This window comes from Scomber scombrus, chromosome 3, assembly GCF_963691925.1.
Source record: "Scomber scombrus chromosome 3, fScoSco1.1, whole genome shotgun sequence".
Lineage (NCBI taxonomy): Eukaryota > Metazoa > Chordata > Actinopteri > Scombriformes > Scombridae > Scomber > Scomber scombrus.
The window spans coordinates 10,680,748-10,707,226 of NC_084972.1; the positions used below are offsets into that span (position 1 = coordinate 10,680,748).

Here is a 26,479-nt window from a genome sequence, read left to right on the forward strand (position 1 = left end):
ATCCTGACAGGTCAGTGGAAGATTTACAATTCAACAGACACAGGATATAGCAACCTAATGTATCTGACACCAGTGCCCCACTATAATGCCCTTTGCTTATGAATGCCTTATTTGTTGAAGCAGTGTGGGGTCACAGTGTGGGAGTCCAGTTGTTCCAGCCCCTTCCTGAGAATGACAGGAAAGCAGGACAGATTGTGACAGCAGCCATTGTGGCTCTGCTCCAGGTTTCTTCCTCCCACCAGGATCCCGCTGTTCCCTCACCCTGGGTATGTGCATGAGGTGCCACCTCAGCGCTTATCTTCCTGTTCCTTGGCGGGGGCAGGGTGAAGGAGAAGTTGTGTTTTGACCTCAGTTTCACTTTTAGGGATGTTTGGTGAGGAGAAGCAAGCCTTTACCATTGTATTTCCATTAGTATTTACACTTAGTTTTTCTGGATAATCATCAGCCATATTTGCAATGATAAGCCATATGATGTTGATGAAAGCAGAAGATGAGACATCTCTCTCGTATATCCCTTCTTTGAACTGAGGCAAACAATCAGTGAGTTCCGATGTGCCCCTGATTCCCAGGCCTTGGGGACAGGAAGTGGGATTAGAAGACAAATCCTATTTTTCCATGTGTATGTCAGCACAGTCATTGCACTTTGCCTCATCACTTACTTTCACTATTCAAAGGGCGCTCATCTGAAATGAAGGCGATTAGCCTTTTATAAACAGCTTTTTGTTTTCGGCTGGTGCTGCCTTGCTGGGTTTGTCAGCCAGGGGAAGTCCAAAATGGTCTGTATCCCTAACGCATGCTCCCATGGGAATGAAGGGTCACAGGGTTAACCCTTTATGAACCAGCAAAGTTCTGCAACCACCCATCCTGTGGTTACAAGACAGTGAAGAGCAAAAGTCACTGATTCCGTTGTGCTCTCTGATGGTATAAGCCTGCTGTTCGTTTTAACGGGCCTTCTAAAGCTCTGCACTCTTATCCTCTTTCTGAGTCAGAACGAGATGATAGGTTCCCTTAAGACATGAGGAATCAATCTAGTGGGAGAGGTTGTCCCCACCTGACCAATTTATGTTTCAGAGACTTTCACTGGTTCTGTTTCAGTTGATGTTAAAATCAAACATAAAAGTACAATCCAGAGTTTTAGAACATTAACATGTCAATACTCTAACCATGAAACTTGACATTTAGAATATGACACTGCTTACAACTGTCCTTTTTATGTTTCCTATTCAAATCAGTTATCATTATATGATCGCATCTTGTCCTGATTCAGTTATTTGGGCATTCATCATTTAATATTCAGTCTTTACCTAGATAGTTCATCGGAGCTTTATCTCTGTTAAGACAGTTATTTTGGCCGACTACGCTCTATGTCCATGTAAGGTGGTGTTAGGCAGATAGTGGATAAAGGGGGGTGGTGGTGGTGGTGGGGATGGTTCAGGGTCAGAGAGTTTACCAAGCCGATTTAGCCATCCCAGTTTGTCACTGGTAATCTCCCTGCAGCTAACAGGGTGATAAAATCAGCCTGATAACTGCAGGAGATGGATCGAGAGAGAGACAGACAGAGTGGGTGAGAAAGAGATGTTTGTGTGTGTGTGCTTCAGGCTGATGACATGCCTTGTTGGGCCTCATCCCTTTGTATCTCACACACAAACAGATAATTACATAGCATGCAATTGTACACACGCACACACGGGTTAAGTAGCTCGCACACAACAAGTGTGACTTGTGATGGTTTCAGACATTGGGCATCTGGGGATATTTAAACCCAATGTAATCATGAAGGACAACTATAATGTGATACACACTGAAAGTGTGCATTACAGCAGTTACTATACACATGCAAAACATGCTCTTAAAGTAAGACTGAGGTCATTCCAGATGGAAAGCACAGAATGAACGAAAGTAAGAAGCGTGTGAAAGGTTCTTATTGGTTCCTCTGAGGTGTAATATGGAGGTGTTTTCTTTGGCAATGCTGACCAAAACCTCAGCCCTTGGAGAGAAAAGAGATACACACAGCCAAAGCATCCTCATTCTCTTCCTTAAACCCCTCCCCCCTTAATCCTTAATACGGCCTCTTTTTTCCCACCATAAACACTTCATTTCTTCCCCAACTCAGGCAATATGCTTTCTAAATCAAGGGAAGCTTCTTCTTTTTTTCTCACATTCCCAGCCAAACAGAATTAACCTAAAGAGGTGGGACATTTATGAACAAAACTCTGCTGCCTGTCTGCACCCACTACACTCTGACCAAGGAGCAATACAGACATGTAATCTTATATAAGGAGCTCATAAGTGAGCAACTTGACGGCTCTTACTTCGCTGACAGCCCAGCAGGACCTCATTTAGCGAGCTTCTATTTCAACACGTCAAAAGGAAATGTGCTTGTCAAAATGTATTTGGCAAATTCAGGTGCGACCAGGTTAAACTATGATATTTAGTACGATTTGGGGTTGAAATGACACTCCACAGGTTATATTGGCCAAACTCTAACTGCAGGATCATACATCTTCTTTTTTTAACAGTGTGTATACATTACACGAATCAAATGGCTAACAAAAACACACTCAAAACTAATTTGCTCTTTCTGACTGGATTTTATTGCAGAGTGCCAGCACTGTGGTTGTGTCCCAGATGGACTGTGTTAGCTGTAATGACATGAAAAAGCCCGTCCCAATCAGCCTCATGTCTAGCCATGTGCAGATATGTTGGTGGCACAAAAATCGATTTTCCAAGTTTCTCCTTTCAGCCGTGTTCTTTCCTGCTCTTGAGGCTGAAGTACCACTGTGATTGAAAGTCGTTCTCTCAGCTTGACCTCCCTCTGGTAAGTCAGAATCTGAGGAGACAAAACAAACCCTCTTCCTCACTCATCACTTGATTGCCCTGCAGCTCTGCTACGCACTGAAATTGGCAAAGTGACCTTGATGAGGGAAATACCAACTATCAATCATTGAATAGCAGGACTTCAGGACTTTTTACACATTCACTTAAGGGCTCCCCTTTCATGTTTGATCAATATCAGCCAAAATGTAGTCAGAGAGTAACACAGATGAGTGGCTATTAAAAGAACATATTGAGCCTCAGGGAAGAAAGGGCATTTTCAGCGCACGGCACATCAACTGCACTAATAGATTCCTTAAAAAGACACATTCCTGCATCTATCTTGCTTTTTACTACCAATACAGGGACACTGTGGATCAACTTGTAAGAATGATACAAACATGTGACCATTGTCTGCTGACTTGGTGATGTCGCTGTTAGGACCACAACATTAATTTCCTGTTCATCATTCATTATGAACACTAAAGAAATAGTCAGAGCCACCAAGAGAGGTCAACAATGATCTTCCTGTTAGGAAAAGCTTGTCAAGATGTTCAAGCAGTCAGATAATCAGACTGGTTGTATAGACCGGCTTTGGGGTTTAACTTTGACCTTCTGTGCTTGCGATAGTTGTGCACAGTTGTGCAGTTTTTCAGTCCAAAGTGGGATTATGACACATATTTTGGATGTGCTCACTTTCAGTTTACCTCCAACTGAAAGGTTTCAGATAATCTCATGTGTTTATAATCACTGACTGTTTGTTTCTTGCTATGTCAGATGTTGCTATCCTTTCCCCAGATTTCAACAATTACTTGAGCAAAATGTTATCATTACTTATGGAAATAGTGGCCAAAACTATGAAAATAAAGACTTTTCATTGTTATAAAACAATATTATGCTTTAAAACCTTTTACTGCTGGTCTTAGGATGAAAACACCTGTTAAGTATCTTTCTTTTACCAGACAGTTACCCTCTGAATATAAAAGAACACCTGGGCTGACGAGATAACCCCTACTTTCCACCGAAAAGCAGAATCCATAAATGGGACTGTGAGTAAACCATGTCATGCCAAGACCTACTGGCTCTGGCAATCTGAAACGTGTCAGGTGAAAAGGTTGATGCCCTGTGTCATTATTCCTGGATAGCATATTTGACATGGAATCAACTGTTAATCCGGAGAAAATCCTGCTGGGTTTTGTACCAGGTTGGCCTTACTGCAGGTTGGTGGGAAGCGGCTGAGGGATTGCTGGGCTGGGTTGCCGCTAAGCCATGACTATAAGCATCTCGCGCTGGCAGCGTTTGTGGCCAGATCTCTGCACTCCCCGTAATGACTCATTGATCTGAGCTTCTCAATCCCTGCCTGCCTTATCTCAGCTAATGGGGCAGCATCGTTGGCTGTCACTAACTGCAATCTCTCCGAGAGACTGAGTGCACTTAGAGGTCAGAGCTGCTGCTCTCCAGTAGTGTTGCACCACAGCCAGGTGGGAAAAAAGCATTATGTATCTTTCTGAACACTCATCCTCCTTTTTTTGAAAGATCCACACTCCCTCAAACAACCATTCTGTTGTTAGTTGGAGCAGTATGATAGTCGACACCTCTATGACTTCTTTTTATCATCTCAATAACAAACTTGCACTTCACACATTCATAACTCTCCTCAATGCATGATAGCCTTGCCTTGACCCCAAACATTTGAAGTTTATAAAGGGACTCCCCTGCACAAAAGGCCTCCAAATCCAAAGTCATTTATAACTTTTCAAGCTGCAGCAGAACACAGCAGGGAGTAAGTGGGAGTGGAGGATAAGGCTGACAGGAGAAATAATGAAAAGTCTAAATGGACCAAACAAGTGCTGTACTGCAATACTTGTCTGTCCAGTGCTACCTAGGTTACTGAAAGAAAGTATTTTGGTCAGAGAACTGCAACTAATATCTAGAAACATTTTAGGCAAGCTTGTAAAGATCCTTTCCATCTGAAATGCCACTCAAATCATTCTTCATTTACTTCATTCTTTAATTTTCCATTGCAAGTTCCTTCAGGGTCACTGGAATGAAAGAAGGTTTGGTAGCCCCAGCATATATTTCCTTGAAAATTGCTCTAAATCCTGTGGTGCACCTCCACTGAGGCAGGAGACTCTTAATTTAATCAAAATCCTCTACATTCATCCTCTGGTCACAATATTAATCCCATATGACCCGGGGTCAGCACTGGGACAGAAATTGAAGAGATTCTATAAAAACAAAACACTTTAGAAAAGAAAAGCCAATCACATCTCGCCCACACACCTCCTCATGTCTGCTCCCCCCATCATCATGCCTCTTCCTCATTAACCAAGAGGAAACCTGTTTCTCTCGACTCAGTCGTGCCTCAGGTGACATCCACACATGGCAGCAGACATACAGACAGCTTGACAGCTGTGGAAATATACTGCACTTCGACAAAATCAAAACTCGGCCTCCCTGCGAGATTTTAATGACCAGTCTGTCTTTCCTCACTTGGGTTTAAATCTGCAACAGCGAGACACATCTGACAGCCCTGACGTTTGACTGACAGGCAGGATATCCTACTCTGTGACCTTGAAGCCCTCCTCTTGAGCAGTTCTGGCAGTGGGTAATGAGCTGGGGGAGAGGCCGGAAGTATAGATTGCAAAGTGGCTAAAATACAGCTTTTGTTCAGAGTGAATTCCTAGATTATAAAGACAAGAAACCAGCAGGGAGGTGACATCCAAGGCCCAAAGTTTTTTTTCACTGAGGAGGCACTCGCTTGTTTACTCCAATTTAGACTGGACACTAAACCCTTTTAAAAATGATGTATCCATTTATCCATGCTGACACAAATGATAGACAAATAATGGGGAGGAACAAGAAAATTAAAAAAAGTAAAAGAGAACAAAAGCATTTTCAGGGCCCCATGTAACTGAGATAATTGCAGTAATACCTACTTTATCCTGGTTTGAGGCAGTGTTCTGCTATGACGGACCTTGAGGGCTTTCATGGGTGTTCCGACAGAAAATAGCGTGATGTTAAAAAAAATGCAAGGGTCCACGTTGGATGAGGCAGGTTAAGAAAAGATAACTACTGCTGTTTAGTCTGAATAATGTTGATTTTAAAAGCTAATTATATGCAAAAACACAGTGGTTTGTAAGAGGAAGGATCTCGCAACTCTGGAAAGTTATCCACCGAGGTAGCATTTCTTTCATCTTTCTTCTTAGCCAAATGGCAGAAGCGTTACAAATGTGTGTTTGCACATATTCAACTGGCCAGTGCAATGCGTTGTCAGATTTTATGGTAACGGTTGATCCGGATTAAGCTTTCTTGCTTGACAAGCTCTGCAGTGTGCAATGGTCCCGTTGCAATCAATGAGCTATTTTTAATGCAGTACCAAAGTTGGTCTGAACACTGCCTTACTCTCTATGAAGAACCAAAGACCCAGCAAACCTCACTGTGGAGGGAAAAGCTTCGTTCTCACACTCTTTTGTGGCCCGGCAGCAACCTGCAATTAAACCTCAATTTGGTAAGAAGCCCATTATGGGTCCTTCTCTCAACATTAATAAATTTGTTACATTTGCCAAACAGAACAAAACTCAGCTCCAATGTGTTAGCAGTTAATATGGCATGTTATCATTGGCCCCATTGATGCACAGTAGGTACACAGAGAGCCTTGGTGATAAGGAGCAGACTCAAAGTTAGAATGTTAAGTCAACTGCCACATGCTTTCCTTGTGAATAAGTCCCTTACTCTGTTCATCTATTTCTTTTCTGGAAACTGCTCAATCTTTGACAATTTCCCCAAAAATCTGTCTTACGTGAGCGCAGATCTACACTCCCTACATCACCAGCACTTCCAGGTTAGCTCATCTCATATTTTTGCAATTATATCTTGATAAAGGTTCCTGTCATTTACTCTTATCTCAGTGCAATATATTCATCTGATTTGGACAGGAACACACTCTTAATGCTTGCTTGGCTGCCAGTACTTAACCTCCCGAACAACTCCACCTCACTTTCTCTGACTCCCTCTGCATCAACACTGGAGGCAATGCACAGCTGTGAACAAGACGGAGCCTCTTGCGATTCTCCCGGCCCCTGCCCCGCCTACATGATGTTTCTGAAAAACATTTTAATTGACACAGCAATTAAGCCAGACAAGTCAAAACACAGCTCTTCTGGAACCTCTGTGTGGGGAGAGAGTAATCCACCTCCCCAGGCGAGTTTATCTTGAGAATGTCGAGTATTCATCAGAGATGTATGGCTTGTATCTCAGCCAGAGAAGAGTTCACAGCAAAGGCAATATTTGAGAATAATGTGCGATTAAAGCTGTATATCTCCACTGGGAATACTGGGAGATTAATTGATGTACATTATCATTAGAGGGTCATACCAGTGCTTTTGCATATTTTATCTCATTAACTATAAATTAGATATATGATACCATGGCAACCTTTTTCAAAAACACACAACGGGTTGTTACAATGAACATCATGCTCAGTTTGATTTGATTTAAACTTCTAATTCACTACATGCTGAATTACATGCCAACACAGGCTTTGATATTTGAATTTGATAGCTTCTTGTGGTAACGAGTTTGCTGTTCATAAGTCAGTTCTTAACTCTCAACTGTATTTACATGCAACAATAAATTTGACAAAAATCAAAGATGACATGATCTCCAACAAGTTTGAAGTCTGGGCATGTCGGTTTTCACACCACACTGATGTTAATGGATGTCTGACAATATGACAAAAATATTTGAAAATCTGCACCAAAAAACAATTACATCATGCTTTGTATTTTAGCCAGCAGTGAAGCACATGCAATTTGCAGTAAAGTTACTAAGACGTGTAATAGTGGCATTATGTTTTAATGGCATGCAGTATATTGTCCATTTCACCATAAAAGAGTCGACACTTGGGTTTGGCAGCAACATAATGTGGGTAAGCTGGTAAATACAAAAAAAAAAAAAAGATCTGGGAACAATGACTGTAGTATGTAGTAAGTCATGCATACAAAGAGTTAACATTTCTACATGTGCACATTATTATATATTAATTTTACTCTATATTCTCAGGATAAGATAATACATAGCTTTATATAACAGCTGTTTTTTCAAGTGGTTTTCCTGACTCGAAGGAGAGATAAGTCATAAATATCCGCTCACTCCACAGCACACTGAGGTTAACAATGATGTATTGCTGGCAAGGACTCGTTCTCTCAGATGATATTTATCACAATCAGCCTCAAGGCCTTTTTATTTCCTAACAAGCGTGTGAGGGATGAAGTCGGAACCAAGGCTGCAGCTTCAGGTTCCATTGAAATGGAGCCTTAAACAGTTGCACCTCATAACATTCATCTCTGGCCAATCCTCATTTCTAATGAAATTAACTGTGTGCCACATCAGAGATGGTAAAGACTTAAAGGTCTTATAGCATAGTCCTATATCTTAGATCCACTCTGAAAATATAATTTAATTAAATCAGATTAACTTTGTACTCAAAGAAGACCATGTGTGAGACAAACAAACCACTGAGAAAAAAAGAAATCATAACTACCGCAGGCGTATCAACACGCATTTAACAGGACATGAAAGCTTCCATCACATTAAACTCAAAATATATGCAATATAATTAAAAAGGAGAAGAAACTCTCTGACGTGTAAACTATCAGGTGTGTCAGAGACTGTCCGGGGTCATGACAGCTCTTTTCGTAGCTGGTACAGACCTTCCCTCTGATTCATGGATGAAAGTGAATTTTCTTGTCATCTCAAGAGGCAACCATCGTCAAGCAGCTGAAGCATGTTGCTAAGAGAGAGAACTGGGGACGTGTTAAACTAAGAACGATGAAGAGGCAGAGGTTGGCCCCAGCTGTGAAAAGACTTATCACTGCATCTATCAGCAATCCTGGTGCCTGCATGTTAAAGCTATTTTAGGACTTGACAGAACTTGGTTTGACGGATTCTATACGGGATGAAAACAGCATGCTAAAATTATGCAACTGAAACAGCACATAATTTTAAGATTGCATAGTTTATACTTCCTTGTTGATTTAATTTTATTGGGCTTTCTTGTACTTTTGCTTTAGTTGCAGCCAGAAGACACACCTGTTTTTTCCTTTAGATGTGCAAATCATAATAAATGGAGTCATCATAATTAAGTCTGAGTTATGGAATTCTTTTGATGCAGAGAAGGTATTCATTCTCATCTTGAAACAAAATAAAAGGTCTGTTCTTCTTTTCTGCCATTGCTGGTAAGAGACCATAGACTGGTATGGGACAATGTGCACCACAGGACCATTCAATGTCAGCGCTGATGACCACAGTCAGCAGAATCAAACACTATGATAAGCACCTACCAAAGTAAAAGCAATACAGACACTCCCAAAAAGAGCAATTTTATTCCCAATTTAACACTTCACCTATGGAAAAGAAACCTTTTAGAATCTACCTGCAGCTGAAAAACAACTTGGAAGTTATGTTAGAAAATCGCATTGATCAACTAACAATTTCCACACACTCCAACCAAGCTAGAGAGTCCTAAAGTGCCTCTGAGATTAACCCTTAGACACAAACACATGACTGAGCTTTAACCGTGGGCTTGCAGCCTCAATGGACCCACTGAAGAGTTAATTCCACAGTGAGTTCCATCCCCACAGTGTGTCATTAAAAGCGCTGCATCTCACCTAACCATCGTTTATCTCTCCGCTGCTAATTAGTTCCGATCAATTACCTTTACTCTATGCTGCTTCCACATTTAAGAAAACAAGAAGGGCTGCTTATTCATTACTGCTCTTTTGCCTGCCTTTTAAATATCCCCTCAGGTTGGTTCCACTAGCTAAGGCCTTTTTTTTCTCCTTTTTTTTTTTTTTGCTGGGAGGCCTCCATTAAAAAGCCATCGCTCACCATAGCGTTCAGCGTGTGACAGAGGTGGGCGCTGGGACCCCCTGGAACCCCTCTCCGGTTGTGCACCGTGATGGAAAAAGGGGAGGTTAACTGACTTAATTACAACTTTAAAATAGCAAACACTCGTCACAGTTGAGCTGCAGTACTGAACTCCATCTGACAGAGTTATGAGCATGATGATATCAGTCTTTGCTCACCTGAAATAGAGTTAGGAACTTTATTGTAGCAGTGAACGTATCAGAAATACAACCACCATTGTGACAAATGTATGAATGGCTGCCTAATTACACACCAGTGGAGCTGAATGCCAGTTAAGAAACAGGATATAGACATGTCCAACAATCAACAGTTAATGATAGGAATTGCGTGTGCAATACTATTGCCCTGGAAAAGTCATCTAACATACTCCTTCTGCACTTTTTGCACCTCTGTTCCTCACCCTTGCTGTCTGGAAGATAAAACATAAGCACGTCCAAAATGGGAAGGTGGGAAAAAACGTGTGGGGGTAAAATGATCCACACTGTAGCCCTTGAGAGAGAGTTTGGACTGTTTCAGAACTCGGGGGCAAAGAAGTAGAAGTGAAATTCTAGCCTGTACTCTCCCTGCCTCTCTTTCTCTCTCCGTCCTCTTTTCTATGTCTTGCCCTCCCTCTGTCAGAGCGGTTCATCTTGGACTCGAGGCCCGTTTGTCTTCTCACAGAAAGGAAATGCAAAGTAGGCTGCTCCAAAACTCTGGGAAACGCCACAGGACGTCCCTGGGGGGGAAATTAAATACAGCCGCTAAGATCTACACAGTAAAGTGGCAATAAAGTATTCATTAACCCTCCATTGAATGGCTAAGCAGGGAAACAAGCAACTGAGTTAAGAAGTCAAACAGGGACACATTAGTGTTCACAGAAACACCACCCCCTCTCACGTTAAGATTTACAAAACAATAAGAGTTCAATAGCACGTACATTCGCTCAGACAAGCAGTGGGATCAGAGAATGAAAGAAGAGGGGTGAGTGATTGAACAAAGTGAGCAACATTAGGGCATTACAAAATAGTTTCACAAATATTCCCCCTGATACTCATAATCCCCTGTGCTTTCATAGTGCAACACATCGCCCACTGGTTGTTTTGGCAGCATGCCAGGCTGGAGCAGAGGATGTAAACAGTCTCCTCTGCTGCTCCTCTTGACTTTCATTTTTCCTCCATCCAAGGACCTCATTTTTCACCTCCATTCTAAACTGCTGTCTTCCCTTTGCAGCTCCACAGTGGTGCTCCTTGGACCTGGATTGAGGAATCTATAGGAAGCACACAGAAAGGCCTGCGGGATGCTGTGCGCTGCATTCATTGACAAAGAAGGCCTGATGCCAGTTTGACGCCCACCCCCAGGTCTCCCAGAATGTGAATGAACTTCTGTGAATAAGAGGCAAACCTACACAAACGCCTGTGGCTATAGGACCTTCACAGGGGGAAGAGTGTGTGGGCGACGCCAAACAACAACAACAACAAGGGGAATTGCTTGCCAGGGTTCCCCCTTTTTCACTCCCTCACCAATCAAGAGGAGGCACCGCCGCAGGAGGGGGCCTGAAAGGATGGGTCGCTGACAAAAACAGCCTGCCAGGGGGTCACAGCTAGCCCCCGCCAGGCCTCAATGGATGTGAACGAGAGTCCATCCCCACACATTGCAATTAACACCTACTCCACCAACAGGCAGGAGGCAGCAATAGGGAGATCTCCAAATCAGCATTTCAAAACCATGCCACTACAAAGGCATCAAAGTGCATGCAATGTATTATGCCTGAGGGCTCTTATGGGCTAAACTCTTCAGTGTGTCTTCCAAACAGCCTCATTTCCCCTTACCAAAGAGGAATAGTATATGACCTCATCATTGACCAGATGAGGAGGTGGGAAGCAGGGGGCAAACACGCTGAAAGGATAGGACTGGGAGGTTGGGTGAAATGCTGACTGCGGTTTACTCTTAAAATGCTTGAGTGAACTCCACATAAATGATCAGTATGGCTTAAAATTTACGAATTCAAAACTTAAACTGCAAAGTACCTTCTAACAAAACCATATGAGGCTAGATATTGAGCGTGTTGGTTTAAAACACTGAAAGGCAGCTTTTGAATGTTGATTCTAAAAGTAACTGAGGTCAAAATGCTAGACTGTGTCTGTATTTTATCATACAAGTTAAAATTTTCTGAAATTGTTACATAAAGCTAAACTACACCAGGTCTGGCTCTGATCAGTCTCCGTTTTGTGCTTTGATCTGATACGTAATCCACCCAAATCAATTCAGCCTGCCGCTCTGATTTACCACTGATTAACTGCAACCAGAAACATCATATAGAGAACAATGTGAGATTTATTTAGATTATGGATGACTTCTTTTCTTGTACACTGCACATTTCAAGCCCTGTGAAATCCAAATATTTAAGAAGTTTCTTCATCCACATGTAAGACAAGTGCTTCACCATCATAGGCATAATAAAGGTTTAACCAACTTCTGAAGTCACTATCTGTGTATCTTCTGTAAAGCCTAAAAACCTTGGAACATTACAACTGATCAAAGCATGCTAGCCATGCAATTTTCTTTAAAAGCACTTCTACTGCTCACCGATTATATGTAACATTGCACAATATGTGCCATGTTACAAAGTGTGTTTAATTAAAAATCATCACATCCCACCAAGACATCAGAAATGTTTAATTACCAAGAGAAAATGTTCTCTGCAATAACCAGTTAATATTTTATTCTACTGGAAACAACCTAAAACCATAGCTCTACTCTCCGACTACTCCATTTTTGCAGGGCCTAATATGGCAAAAATTCTGTCTCAGCTACTATTAAACAGTACTGTGCTGTACTTGTAAAATGCATCTATGACTGTGTGTGTTCTCTAAAGGACGTGCATTGTTTTCTGCCTCATTTTAATTTCACGGTACTGGGTGCAGTCTCACAGCTGAAATACACCAGACACGGATGTGGCGTATCACATAGGCGGGGCAGGGAGTGGGGGTATTCTACCCGCTGAACGAACTCTGTTTCCGTCACTACATGCATGTTGAGTTTTGCCAAGTGATAATGTAGTTCCGTTGCATTTGCAGGGTTTGGAAGAGTAAGCTGGTACTGGTAATTAATTAACTTGATCGTTTTAACTACAGGATCGCGGATACACATTGATTTATTTTTATGTGTGATGTAAAAAAAAACAAAAGGTTACACTGCTGTGTTACATTGCCTCTGGTTCAATGAGGTATTTATTTTAATCAGTTTAAACAGGCTGTACTCGTATTTTATAGTTCTATGTAATGTGTACCTGTTGGAGGGCCACATAGCCGCACGTAGAGCGAAAACAATACACCTGACGTGTAAAAATAGAGATGAGCAATGTACACGCACAGCTTCCGTGGTCAGTGTAGCAGCTTCAGTCAATTATAACGGACACACTCCGTTTTTACCATGTTACAGCAGACGTGTCGCACCCTGTCCGTGCCTGGTGTGTTTTGGCCATCAGTCATAGCATATATTTAAGAGGGTTAACATCAGCGGGTCAAAGTTTCAGCAGTGTAGGCAGCAAGACACATCTGAAACTTAATCCTTCTCTGACAGAGGGTGAAAAATTATGTGAAGGCCGTAGATCACAGGAGGGCAGTAACCTTGACCTCCCCAGTCAGGGTTGTGCCCTCCCACTTGAACTTTCGGAGAAACTCCCATGTACTTAACGTCTTCAGGGATCTACAGAAGCATTAAGACGGTCTTTAACCAAACTTTCACTTGCACTCCTATTGACCAGGAAGTACACTGTCCATATACAATCTATGTCATGATGACAGCCACAAGCTAGAGTACAATGTACTTATTTAGAGTGACATACCACATATGCAACAGTAATATAATTTATATGCCAAGAGATTACCACAAGTGAGGAAAGCAAAAATGCAAAAATCAGATATTCCCCGTATGCTTTTGACCACAAAAACACCTCTTTCAAAGTAAGAAAAAGATGTGATGCAAGATGAATTAAATCAGATCTAAATCAGATCAAAGGACAAAGAAATAAAGCAATAGTGCAATAGTGTGCAAAAGAGTTGAAAGCGGATATGATTCAGAGAAGGTGATATGAGGTACTTCTTAAGATGACTTGAAAGCAAACAATTGCAAAAAGGAATGACTCTACTGTTCAGAGTGGAGTGAGGAAACCACTGGGGAGCCAAAAGAAAGGGACAAGATTGAACATGTTAGGAATTGGCATTTTGTAGAAAAGAGTCAGCACCTTAACGGAGAGCATGGAGAGGCAGTGTGCAGGGCTGGAGTGTAGATCCCTTCAAGAGGCTGATATGCCAGCATTGGGCTTTGAATTTGATACGAGTAGCTACAGACAGCCAGTGGAGGGTGTGGAGGGAGGGAGGTGATACGGGAGAATTTGCAGAGGTTGAAGGCAGTTTGCAGTATTCTGGAGGAGTTATGCAGGGGCTGAAGGGAGCACTTTAACAGGCTGGCTACAAGAGAACTGCTGAATCCCAGAAAGGAGATTACTAAAACTTGAATATCATGCAACATTTTCATGCACCAAATATCAAGTACAATTTTTTAACTCCTGATCTGAGGGACATCATTTGTCTGTGAGTAGCTGAATGAGGGGGGGGGGGGGGGTCAAATCACCACTGAGTCGAGATGTGAATACAAAGGAGCATTTCATAGTGGTGGCTCAGTTTAAAGTTTTTCACCTGTGCGGCCACAAGGGCTGCCCCCTAATAGTCGACCAATTGTTAATTAATGAGAAGAGTCTTAATCGAGCAATTTCAGTTGGGTGATTATTCGCAGGGAAAAAAACCTTCAGAATCCATTCAGGCACTGTGTCTTGTCATTTACAAGACTAGATCAAAAGCTAATCTCTGTTGGAACAACACAGCAAGACTCATTACCACTTTAGCCATTAGCATTGCTGTTAACAGGGGGCTTGCTCTGTGCGCTTGTAAAATGTATATTTTAAAGGCTCATTATTATAGTTTCTATTTCTCTGTAATGTAGCACAGTGTTAACAACTTATAGCATTCTCTCTCAGCCCTGGAACTCAAACCATTTTCTCAGGCCCCAAAAATATATATTTAAATAATTAACTTAATATCATAAACATGTGAGGACTAGTCAACTAGGAAACTCTTTTGTTGGGGGCAGCCCTAGAGGCCACAGAATTCATGTTCCATCTCATGTTTTCACCTCCACCTCTATTAACCTTCTCTTCTTTGCACCTGATTCATCCTGTTTCTTTTAAGTAACACTTTTAGAGGAGATATCAAAGCGTAAATGCATAATGAAACTTGGGCACAGGTTGGAGCTGGAGCCACAAACTTGTCTAATCCGCCTGGACCATTATTCTACCTGACACCTTAATCTGCCACAAGAGAAACACCAGCGCTAAGAATATACTGTGTTCAGCCCCAGCGGCGGTGCAGAGACAAAGCCAGTCTGAGTCCTCAACCTGTTTATCCAGTCTCTACTAATGCCCTGTTTTCTCAGGTGAGAAAAGACACAAAATCCCACAGGAAGTCTTAATTATGCCACCTAGAAAAAAAAAAAGGACCAACCTTGAAGCTTGGCAGGTGTGCGAAAGAAAGAGTCGCAGATTAAAATGAATCTGGATGCCTGCGTGTCAAGTCCAGAAACACACATCATTATCTGTTAACAATTTCCTGAACAAAAAGACAGTTTAATAACAAAAGCATATGAAAGACAGTTTCCTCCACATCACGGTACATTTTTATAACGTTTAATCACATCCGACAGGGCTCCCACAACGTGACTGACATTCTCTCCAGCCACCATACAGAGAGAAAAACCTTGCCATGGCAGCTTTTGTGATTACAGGAAATATCCAAGTACTGTCTTATAACTTAGCTTCAACATGTGGAATCATTTACTGCTCCAACATGTTTGTCCATATTCTGCATAGACATAAAAGACATAATTGTAGCAGCTTTGCTCCGTTTGTAGTGCTTGCTCTAATTCTGTATTTTTGGCCATATCATGTACAGCAGGAAAAAAGGATACAATTGTAGTACCATAAATAAAAACATATGGAAGGAGATGCTGCACCAGTGGGGAGAAAGTGATTCACTTTATCTGGACAATTTGGCTGGTATTTTCCAGTCTGGTGAGGAGGGTTTCGGGGTGGGAGGGGGGCAACAGATGCAACAACATGCCCGTGAAAGACAAGACGGACAGACAACACTGGGTCCTCAGTCTTTTTCAGAGATGATCTCAGTTTCACTCGAGGCAAGGAACTGACAGGGCCCGTAACCCGACTCAGGAGGCTGTTCCGCAGGTGAAACCCAGACCAAAGAGGCAACACCATGCACTGAACACAACATATCTCTCTTTCTGCAGATGCTAAAAGTGAGCAGCACTGCCATGCCAGGAATCCCAAACACCCTGGTCTCAGTGCTTTTATTGCTGTTCCCATGCCAGGTGGAAGAGAGCGGGATAGGGAAGACAGACCGAACTGCAGAAGGAAAACGAGCATTCAAAGATGAGACTATATTTAGACAGCACTCTGTCACCTTCAGTTTCTCCCTAATCCCTGTGGTGGAAAGGTGTAAGATCCTAGTTACCTGCTAACACGTCCTCACCTGCACGCACACAATATATCCAACAACCATTGGCCAGATGTCAGAGAAAGAGAATACAGAGACAGGCGTGGATACTTTTTTCTCCTCTTTCTCCTCTTTTATCAAACATTAGGACCACCCAAGGAGCCTGTGATACACTTTACAACTTTGCGGCCATATGGCATGAGAATCAAGTAGAATGAGGTGCCAAGTGACTATATTCTATAACACTCCAATACAATGACGCGATTCATGGGCCATCATAAAGACGGGCTTGTGTGCATTTAACAGCCATGGGAAGGAGAGAATAAAACAGATATTCCAGGAGCTGCAGCATCAGCGCTAGGTGGGAGGCGCAGACAGTGCTAATGGTTGGCTGACACAGCTTTGAGATGACACCCTGACCGCGATTTTATTTGCAGAGGGAAACTGGCACTGTGAGAGACGGACATGAGATTACTGCTGGATTCAGGGGCAATGTGATGAAAGGCTCAGATACACTCATCTTATTTTTGTCCCACACATATACCTGATAAAGAGAGGGGTGCGAATGGGAGCAGTGCAGTCTTCTATAATACTGCTGCATGTGGCCAACAGATCTAGAAATTGTTTAGGTTTATTGCCAAGATTTACGGAGGCAAATTTGTGCTACATCATAGAATGGTAATCATGGAATTAATCATTCGAATGCAATATACACATAACATTAATTATTGGCGTGTGTAAAATAGGCTAAAATAAAAATGCAAAAACCTCACTATATTATCTTCAATTTGTTTCATCTCTATAATGACAAACAGGGGTTTGTTTTTAAAGTAATAAATTCAGAATTTGGGTTTAGAATCTTATGAAACTCACAATGAAATACCATCTACACAGATGTATTCAATCCCACTTGTGTTTTGCTTTTAATGTGACCAAATCCCATGCAAAGTGCACTGTTGCTTTTCTCCAGCAGCCCCAATCATCTTCATTGCATTTCAATCAAAAGAAAAATGTAGCAGTTGGTCTGGAAATAAAATGCAATCATGGTCCTATCAGTCATCTACCAAATAGGGGGTATGGATTAGGTTATAAGGGCTAGCAGACAGGCAGCTAATCGATTCCTGATTCCTGACCTGTCACCTAAAGGCTACTGGAGCGTTCAGCGATTATATCTGTCAAGTTGCTCATCCATGCCTTCAGTTTGAAACAGGACAGTGCCTGGCCGGTGATTACAGTTAATTTAGGGATGATTGCTGCATCATTTAGATTGAAATGCAATAAAGGCTTCAGGGGCTACTGAAAAAAATTTGATAATGTGCTAAACATTTAGCTTCATCGGGCTTAAAGTGCTTTATAGCAGCAGTGAAAGCACTTGCAGGTGGGCCGCATTCCAAGCATTTAAATCTTTGAAAACAATGAGTGTTGGTTGTTTCTCACTGTGGAGTAAAATGTGTAACAAAGGTTTTTATTTTCAGTTTGGCACATTTTTCTAGACCTCAATAATAAATAAGCAAAGTCACGCATGAATGAATTTTACATTGCTCCACAGTGATGTCGGATATCTGATTTAAATGCACCACAAATCCCTCTCTACAAATCTTGGGGAGCTACTGTTGGTTTGCCTCCTTGATACACACACACACATACTAAGTAGAAAGGACTCTTCAATTCTTAAGTCATGTAAGTGGAGGATTAACAATGTTTCGCAGAGTAGACCTCACACCACAGCCTTCTTTTGCTTGAACATTCACTGTCCTCTCTACACCCACTCAATCAAATTTCAAATGTTGTGCACAGAGCTAAGGATGGTTTCTGGCCGACCAGGACCTAACAATTAAGTGACGCTCTTGACAGCTGGATCACAGCAGAGTGCAAGTTGCGCCAGTCCAAGCTGCGTTTGCACTTAAACCACCGTCACCACCCTGCCGACTGTGTTCAATGGTTTACCACGGCGTTACAAATGAGTGCTGTGTGCCTGCTGAGGGAGAAGAGAGTTTTACACTAAATATAACCTGGCTTAGCTGCTGTAGAGAGAGAGAAGCTGTGGTCTGGGACATGGCCAGAGTAATAGTGGTTTTCAATGCTTTGTCAGTCATTACTTTGGTGCTGTGGGATTATATGCACTTAGCCCTCACAAACAGTAATTAGAGATCACAGCCAAACATCAGCAGTGGTGCCAGACTACTGGGGCAGTGGTTTCGTGGCTTCTACATGTGGTTCGGCAATACTGCAATATTACAGTTAGGGCAAAGGTTTGTGCCAGTATACTTGAGGTATCCAGCGAACCTGCAACAAGAAGAGGAAAAGAGGGGGCTAAAGTTTGGTTTATAGTCGCTCTGAAGTGGTTTGTACGATGAAAATGTTTCTAGCTGCTCCCAAGGGCTACACTCAAAGGCGGAGTGAGAAAAGAAGGGAGAGACATGGTATCGTTTAAATGCAGGGATAATGAGCTCATTTTCAGACAATCTCACCTGGATGGCATTCATAGCGTCGCACATGGATGTTCACATTAAAAATGAAATGGTTATGTCAAGAATGTAAACAAGTGCGATGACTTTCTCACCTCCACACAGCTGGCCAATCACCTCGGAAGTGGGTGTGGGTGTGGAAGTGGAGTGTCATATTGTCCATTTTGAATAGTTACAGAAATGGCCTTGCAAAGCCACCCCTAATACAACCTCTGAAAAAGGTGTGTCTGAAAAGCATGTCTGAGTATACCGGCCCCTCAAGCATGATGATTACCTTGAGCAAACATACAAGTCATGTTGCATTTACGTCATAGAGCAGCAAGAGGAGCCTGGGTGCAAATTCAGCAAAGAAACAACATTATAGTTGTTCATTCAACAAGTGAATATTGAGTCAACAGTCAGTTCCATGTCAAAAATGCATGCTGCCATAGCCAGTCAGGTCAGCAGTGGTAAGACTCTAAAATAATCTAATTTTGACCACTAATGCACCTCTTGAGTGCAAAGAAGAAAGTAACCACTGGAATGTATTGTGTGAACAACAGTAATAACAGTTTAAATATTTACCAGCATAAGTGACAGAGAGGCAGTAAAGGGGCAGGCCAAGAGATAAACTGATAAAATGTTAATTTATTAAAACAACTATTTCCCTGTAAGGATATGCTCCTGAGCTGCTTTTTAGCTCACATTTGAAAATGTAATCCTCATCTGTTTTTATTACCAGACATTAAAAACACATTTTGGAAACATAACCAGTGTGTAACAAGGGCCGACACATACCAGAATGCCTGGCATTTAACCCCAAAGGGGAGTTTCTAACCCTTCACGCTGCCACCCACCCACACAAACACACTCATCCACACATACACTCACACCCGATATAGACTAAAGACTTTGCTGAGGAGTAAAAATAGGAGCCTGCTGTTAGCCCTTCACAGGAGGGCGTGCAGATGAGAAATATTTGAGATAATGACAAGCTTGGTTTCCTCCTTTTACTTCCACCTGCATAGCCAGCGGTGAGCTTATGTATTGTGGCAAAGTTGACCCACATTCTGGTGTTGTCCCGGTGGATTTGGCCTCGGTGGGAGGGGTGGGGGACGCGGCGGGGAGTGCTGTAATCCTTATAATGTTATGGTATTTAAAGGACTTTTCCTTTGTACTGACGGGCCATAATTCTATTGCTGTAGCTGTCGCAACAGCCGTTTCAAATTTGATTAACAGCAAGTGATCGAAGGTGAGAGGAGCAGTGTGTTCATTCTCACGTGGTCTTTGTGGCACAAGACACGGCTCCACCCTCAGCTGAAGATTACGTCTGCATAGCTTTTCAAAGTGAAAATTTACAATTGAAGAGATTCTCCACCCCGTGTCTGTGTTTACTTTCTACCAGCGTTTACCTGCTGTCTGTCTATCTAAGCAAACTTGGTAAAGCCTGTGTTTAAAGATCTCTAAAATATCTCTGAAAGCTTTTAGTCGTCAGTTACACCTTCCATATAAACAAGTGCATATAAAGCGTAGTCAGCACCTTGCTTCAATTTTGCATGGGAGTGTGGGACTGTAGTATTTTAAGTGAATGAAGGTTTAGCAGCCCAGATAAGGAAGATGTTTATGTGTGGTATAAGGCCTGTAATAGAAGAGCCACAGGCATGGATTTAGATTGGGATCTGCTGAATGCATGAACTCAAATATATCAAGGAGGGAATGTGGGCCAACTGCAATATTGTTACACTCAAAACACGGTCGATAAAACTTCCCGCAGTGTTTGTTGTCCATTCAGAAAACGTACTGTTTTCTGTGCTCATACCTCACAGTGTGATACATGAGGGGGGAAAAAAACTGCACTTATAAAACGGTCAGCTTCTTAATGGATTTGCGGCACAAATGCACTTATATGAGTTAGGAGTCTCACAGAGTCAGGGTGCTTCTTTCACATTTTATTTCAGTTATTTTACAGTGATGGACAGCTCAGATTTGTTCGAACTGTAAATTTTAACAGAAGAAAACCTAGAATGATACTTTACAACAACTTCAACCCTGTGGATGAAAAGCAATCACTAATTTAGACACCTATGCAGCAACTGAGCACTTAACTGTATTAACTCTAACCCTAACCCTAACCCTTAAATGTAACACTTCAGACTGTGAATATTACATCTAAATCTATTTAAATACCTTCAGGTAAAACATAAATGAATCCATCCCCAAACAATTAATTATTTTACAATCCGACGTCTTGACTTAACTCATTACTTCACCACTAGCAACACATTCAGAGCTTTGATTCATTATGGAAGACTGTTAACTCAAACTAAAAGATTCTCAGCAGTTCCAGACAGACTATTTGATATGATCCGTCTCTTGGGGGTTTCTGGCGACAGCAGTCTTGTCTCAACTAACGTTAAAATGTCAACTGATTATCTAAGGCAGATTTGTTTCACTCCCTCTCCTCATTGTTCAAAAACACTCAGGCTGCTCATCTGACATTGATTACACCTATTTGCTAAACTTAGGTACACTTCTTGCTAACTCTGCCCTTTCTCCTCAGCTTACTAGTACACAAGACGCGATAAGCCTGAACAAAGTCTACCTTCCAAGGTTTATCCCTCAGACTTTAGAAACTCAAATCTTATTGAAATGTATATAAAAAGATACATTTTCCTACTAAACCTTATATCCTCTGAACGTTTTTTTTTCAGTATCGCAGAGGGTGTTCCCCCTTGTCATAAAAGCTGTGCACACTACATGAAGCCAAAGCAGAGCAATTAGTTCCCATGATTTACTCTACCTGCTTTAATAGGGAAGTGAGGGCCTCCCAGATGGAGGTCATGGTTCTTACCCTCACTCCTCAGCTACCGAGTTAATCAGTTTGGAACATGTTTAGTTCACCACTGAGAGAAACGTGCAGTTTTATAGATGCAATTTAAGTTTTTCCTTGACACAATGTCGTAATGATCAATAATTAAAAACAGGGAACTGACTATTAAAAACATTCTTTCCCTCGAACTCAGTCCAACATTAAAAACTTGCTTTTGTCCACACTTGTCGTCACACTGTGTTCTATGAAAGTTGCAGCTCAGACAAAATGCGCCTTCTCAAACAGCTCAAGCAAAAACTTAACACATCATGATACATCAGGGGAAGTGCAACCAGCTTGCCAAGGTAAGGACTACATGGGCCTTTCAAAAAGCAATTAAGGGAGAGAGAGTCATAATATTGAATGGAGCAGGGGGTGCATTCCTCTGAGAGAGGCAGCAGCAGTAGACTGTGAAATTCATATTGACTGGAGAGGCAAACACACACAGGTAAGCAAGAGAGGCAAGCTTTTTCCAACCTGCTTGTCAGCCAAAGAATAGTGCCTGTACTCTCCTGCTTTCAAATGTATTGCGGCTGAGTTCAGCCATCCAAAAATGCACCTATTCAAAAGCATCCAATGAGTCTGTTCACAGTCAAGCCTTGCCGATAGAGTAGAATAGACCTTTTTTTTTATAAAACACATAGTTTACACACTTCTCTAAAAACAACACAGCCTTTGTGTAAAGAACTGACTAAAATGATATTTGGTCAAATGAAAAAATAAAACTGCTGAGCTCTGGATGTGCGCTCGCTGATGTGTTAAATCCTACTTGATTAAAGCAGGAAAACGCCTTCAACAATGAACTGTGCCAGTCCACTTAATTAAGTCAACTTGTACGAGGGAGCGGTGGGAAATGGAAAGCAAAGCAAACAGGGGCGCTGCTCCTCGGTCCCTCGGCTTTTCTCTGAATGCTAATCAAAGGCTTGATCTCCTAGCAGGACAGGCCTCGGGACGTCGCTCTGCTTGGCTGATCCTGGCAATTTGCTCTTGATAATACCCTCTCTCACTCTGCACCCCACACAACCCAGCAACCCATCTCCCCTCATCTGCACGGCCAGCGTAACGCACAAAAACAGCCCCTAAAGCACACGTCTGCCTCACCAGGGAATAATCACATAATGCTCATAGAGTTATTACATGCTCCTTATTATGCCTTCTCCCTTTGTGGCTCCAATTTAGGGATTCCATAATAAAGATGATTGAAGATAAAGACACTGCAGTTGATTAAGTAAAACAATAATCATGTATATTGTTTCAAAATGCTTATGCACAAGATATACACATTATTTTCGATGTGTGATTCTGCTCAGTCATTGTTTACGTTCTTAATTGTTTGTGCAATATAGGCCAGTGGAAGCATCTGGTGATTATTACAATGCCTGGAGGTCTGAGGAGGAGGGGGCAGCAAATGAGAATTGTATGATTTGTTTGTGGTCTGCTCAGCGTAGCTCTGCGGTGTAACATAAGAGTCTGGTGGTGCTGTAAGTTCTTCCTCAGCAGAAACCTGCGGCACTTATCAAAGCCGCAATAGCTCCAATTACACAACTGTCATATCATCAGTCATAGAACGAGCAAACACATGGCAGAGTTTAAGAAACCAGCAAGAGAAGACCCAAAAGAGGAGGAAATGAGAAGAGTTGGAAACATCCGAACACCAGTCGCAAACCAGGAATGAGAGGCAAGGGGGGATAAAAGAGGGAAGGATGACTGACAGTCAAACCAATATGAATGCATGTCTAATTAGAAAAGCTCGGGTCATACCTTTGAAGGAGATGAAGACGCGAGGTGCGGCCAGTGAGTCATTCATCATTGGGTTCCCGAGAACCAAGCTGGACAGTGCCAGGAGGATGTGGACCGTCCACAGACCGTCCAGCTGCATTGTCGACCAACCTCCAGCAGCACACAAACCGTGATTTTAAAAAAATCTCTGCAGGGACAAAAAGGAACATATGAGTACATCCCTTCTAAACTCCAAACCAAAACTAAAAATCTGCCAGAGTCTGTTTCTGTTTTTGTTTATAAATTTATGTGGCATGTCAAACCAATGGGTCTCAAGGGACCAATCTCTGTGAGTTTTGGCAACGCAGTACTGAGGTGTAGAGATTACACCCAGATTTCTGGTAGCTTCACAAAACTGATGAGTCCTAAAGCAGAGGCGCCAAACTTTCAGAGATTTTTACACACTTCCATTTGGAAAAAATTATCTTTGTTTTTATGACTGTGTGCACGTGTGACAGACGGATGGAAAGATTGTGCTGACTCTACAGGGAGAAGCCTTTCTTCTGTTCTTCTCCACGCACCCCAAACACATTCCTACTTCATGACACCATACATATGTACTGCTCTTTAATTATAGACTCACCTGATACCAGGTTATACCACGTCCTCACGCTTAGTAGAGTAAGAGACAAAAAAAAATGGGATGGGCACAATTTAAAGTAAAATATTTACTTCTTGCCAAAGGCCTGTTACAGGAGTAACAAATGGTCGCAACTTCAATCACTGACTGGAACACTTTAACAAGTCCTCCAAACAATGCAGTGATGGTCATCAATTACATCTCAAGTTAATGAATGATCAGCAGAGTGCAACCGCAATGATCCACACATACGTCACATATCATTACAAATACTTGTCTAACAGGGCACCTCTTGCCTTTGACCAATCTCCATCAAATCCACTTTTGGCCCATTAATCATCTACAGTGTTGCCACTTCTGCAGCCCATTGTGACGTCTTTGTTTTCATGAGATCTGATCAAACTTTTTTTTTTCACTGCACTCTTCTGAACTCACGGATTTGACTCTGAAAGTGTGATGACTCTACAAGGCTATTCTCCCAATACTGAAACCACACTTCTGCTTCAGACACTGTACAGTGCATTTGGATCACAAACACACGTTGGGAGACGTTAGCAGAGCCAGGCTGAGCTCAGACTGGTTGGCTAGAGTGGTTTTATGAGCATAACCAGCTGTTTAAACCTCAGCTATTTACTGACAATTTGTTAACCATCCAGCTGTTTATTCTGAGACAGAGGCCAAGTCCTTCGCACAAGCAGATGAAATCAAACAAGGCACTGCTCACAAATGGTACTGAGGAGAGTGAAAAACAGGGGGCCAATTAACTGTACACTACAAGTCTATAAAAATATATTCTCTTGAAATAAATGTGTGTTTTTGAATGAATACATCACTTAAAATGTACTAAAGGAACATTTATGGAAAACTTTAACCATTTGAATCCATCATGAGTCTAAATAGCTTAATTCCCACAGATGAAAGGGCATAACATCTACTGATGCTCTACGGTTATCCATTATTTATGTCTCCAAGTTTTAAATTGCTATATTTTGGAGAACCATTCAAAAACAAACTATATATATAAAGGCAAAAGCCAATAACCACAAGTTGATCAGTGCGTAATGTTGCAACATGCCTCCAGACAGTGTTAACCTCCCCCCGAATCCTGCTCAGTGGGCAATAAAAGGATCCACTAGCATTTGGTGACCATCCAAAATATTAGAGGAAGACTAATTATTTGTTACCATCCTCCACACTAAACACTAAACGCAATCAATTAATTAATTAATCAAAATACACCGATTGCCTGACAAGAAAGGTAAAATTATGAGAATAAGAAAAAAAAACGTGAAACTTCCTTAATATATCACTATGCCTGCGGGTGTGAACCGCCTGTAATGAAGAACACAAAATGCATGCAATGTATTCATGTATCAATGTTGCTGAAACATTATATAGACTGAAATCTGTGTGTGACAGACTGGAAGGCTTGGCTACACATGGACAACAGAACTGTAAACAGTCTGGTGTGGAATTGGAGCGCACGGCAAACTGAACAGCAATTAAATAAAGAGTAATAAAGATTAATGTAAGAATTACACTGGTTTACAATTTTAAATTAGAATATTATGGTTTGGTATTTTAATAAAATGTTAGCAAGAGAATAAACTGAGACATGCTGTAAATATGAGAAATATAATTATGAGAATTAAACAAGCGCGCAGCTGCACGCAGGTACGCCTGTATATCATTAATAATGAGGCAGGTTAAATAGAAAATAAAACCTGAAAGCATCAAGACAAAGTAATCTGACCTACCTTGTTACAGCTTTCCGAATATAACTTCAGATCCAATGTTGCAAGTCATTGAACAAACCAATTCCAATAGATCGGTCACTTTCGCCTCCAAGTTGAAATCAATAACAACAATATAAAATCCCGGTGCTGCTTGTGGACAGTCCGTGTTGCGGGGGGCAGACTGTACCTGTGCACAATGCGCGGTTATTGGCCCCGGAGGAGTCAGTGTACAATAAGAAAATTACAGTTTAAAAAAAAAAGAGAGAAACTGTCTCTCTAGTTCAATCTTCGGGATCGCGAGGCGACAATGTGTTGTGTCACGACTACAATCAACATCTCGTGGGGAAAAAAGCAGCTTGAAACAAAGTCCCTGTGGTGGAAAAAGGGTCCAGGCACGCAGCGTGTGCTCCTCAGGAAAGTTGGGCGCTCCTGACTGTAGGGAGGCAGGGCGCTAGCAGGTGGATGCAGAGGCCCATTCGCCTTAAACACACCCACAGGGCGGGCAGCGCCGAGCCGAGCCGCCCATCAGCCAGCCGGGGGAGACATGATTTACCACAGTGTTACTGACAACCACTGTATGCTGTCAAAGCCGTCAGCTGGCTGGAGAATGGACTAAGAATAATGGACACTATAGTGATTTAAATTAGATGTTTAACATGTACTCACAGAGTGGCTGAAATTTTGGCACCACTTTTTTTTCTCCTTTTTTTTCTCCTTTTTTTTTTTTAAAGGCACCCTCTATTGATTTTAAGTTGTAACTAATGGATTTATAAATGTTA

The 26,479-nt window shown here is 41.9% G+C and overlaps 1 protein-coding gene across 1 annotated transcript in view; it reads right to left on the minus strand.

Moving 5' to 3' along the window:
* sema3fb (sema domain, immunoglobulin domain (Ig), short basic domain, secreted, (semaphorin) 3Fb) overlaps window positions 1–25,934 on the minus strand; it is a 59,247-nt gene extending 33,313 nt beyond the window's left edge. Inside the window, exons 1-2 of the mRNA XM_062415429.1 lie at window positions 25,722–25,934; window positions 23,367–23,532 (exon numbers count right to left, since the gene is read on the minus strand). Coding sequence (XP_062271413.1) covers window positions 23,367–23,484 — 118 coding nt within the window. The 5' untranslated portion in view covers window positions 23,485–23,532; window positions 25,722–25,934. The remainder of the gene's footprint in view (window positions 1–23,366; window positions 23,533–25,721) is intronic.
* Between the last annotated feature and the right edge of the window lie 545 nt (window positions 25,935–26,479).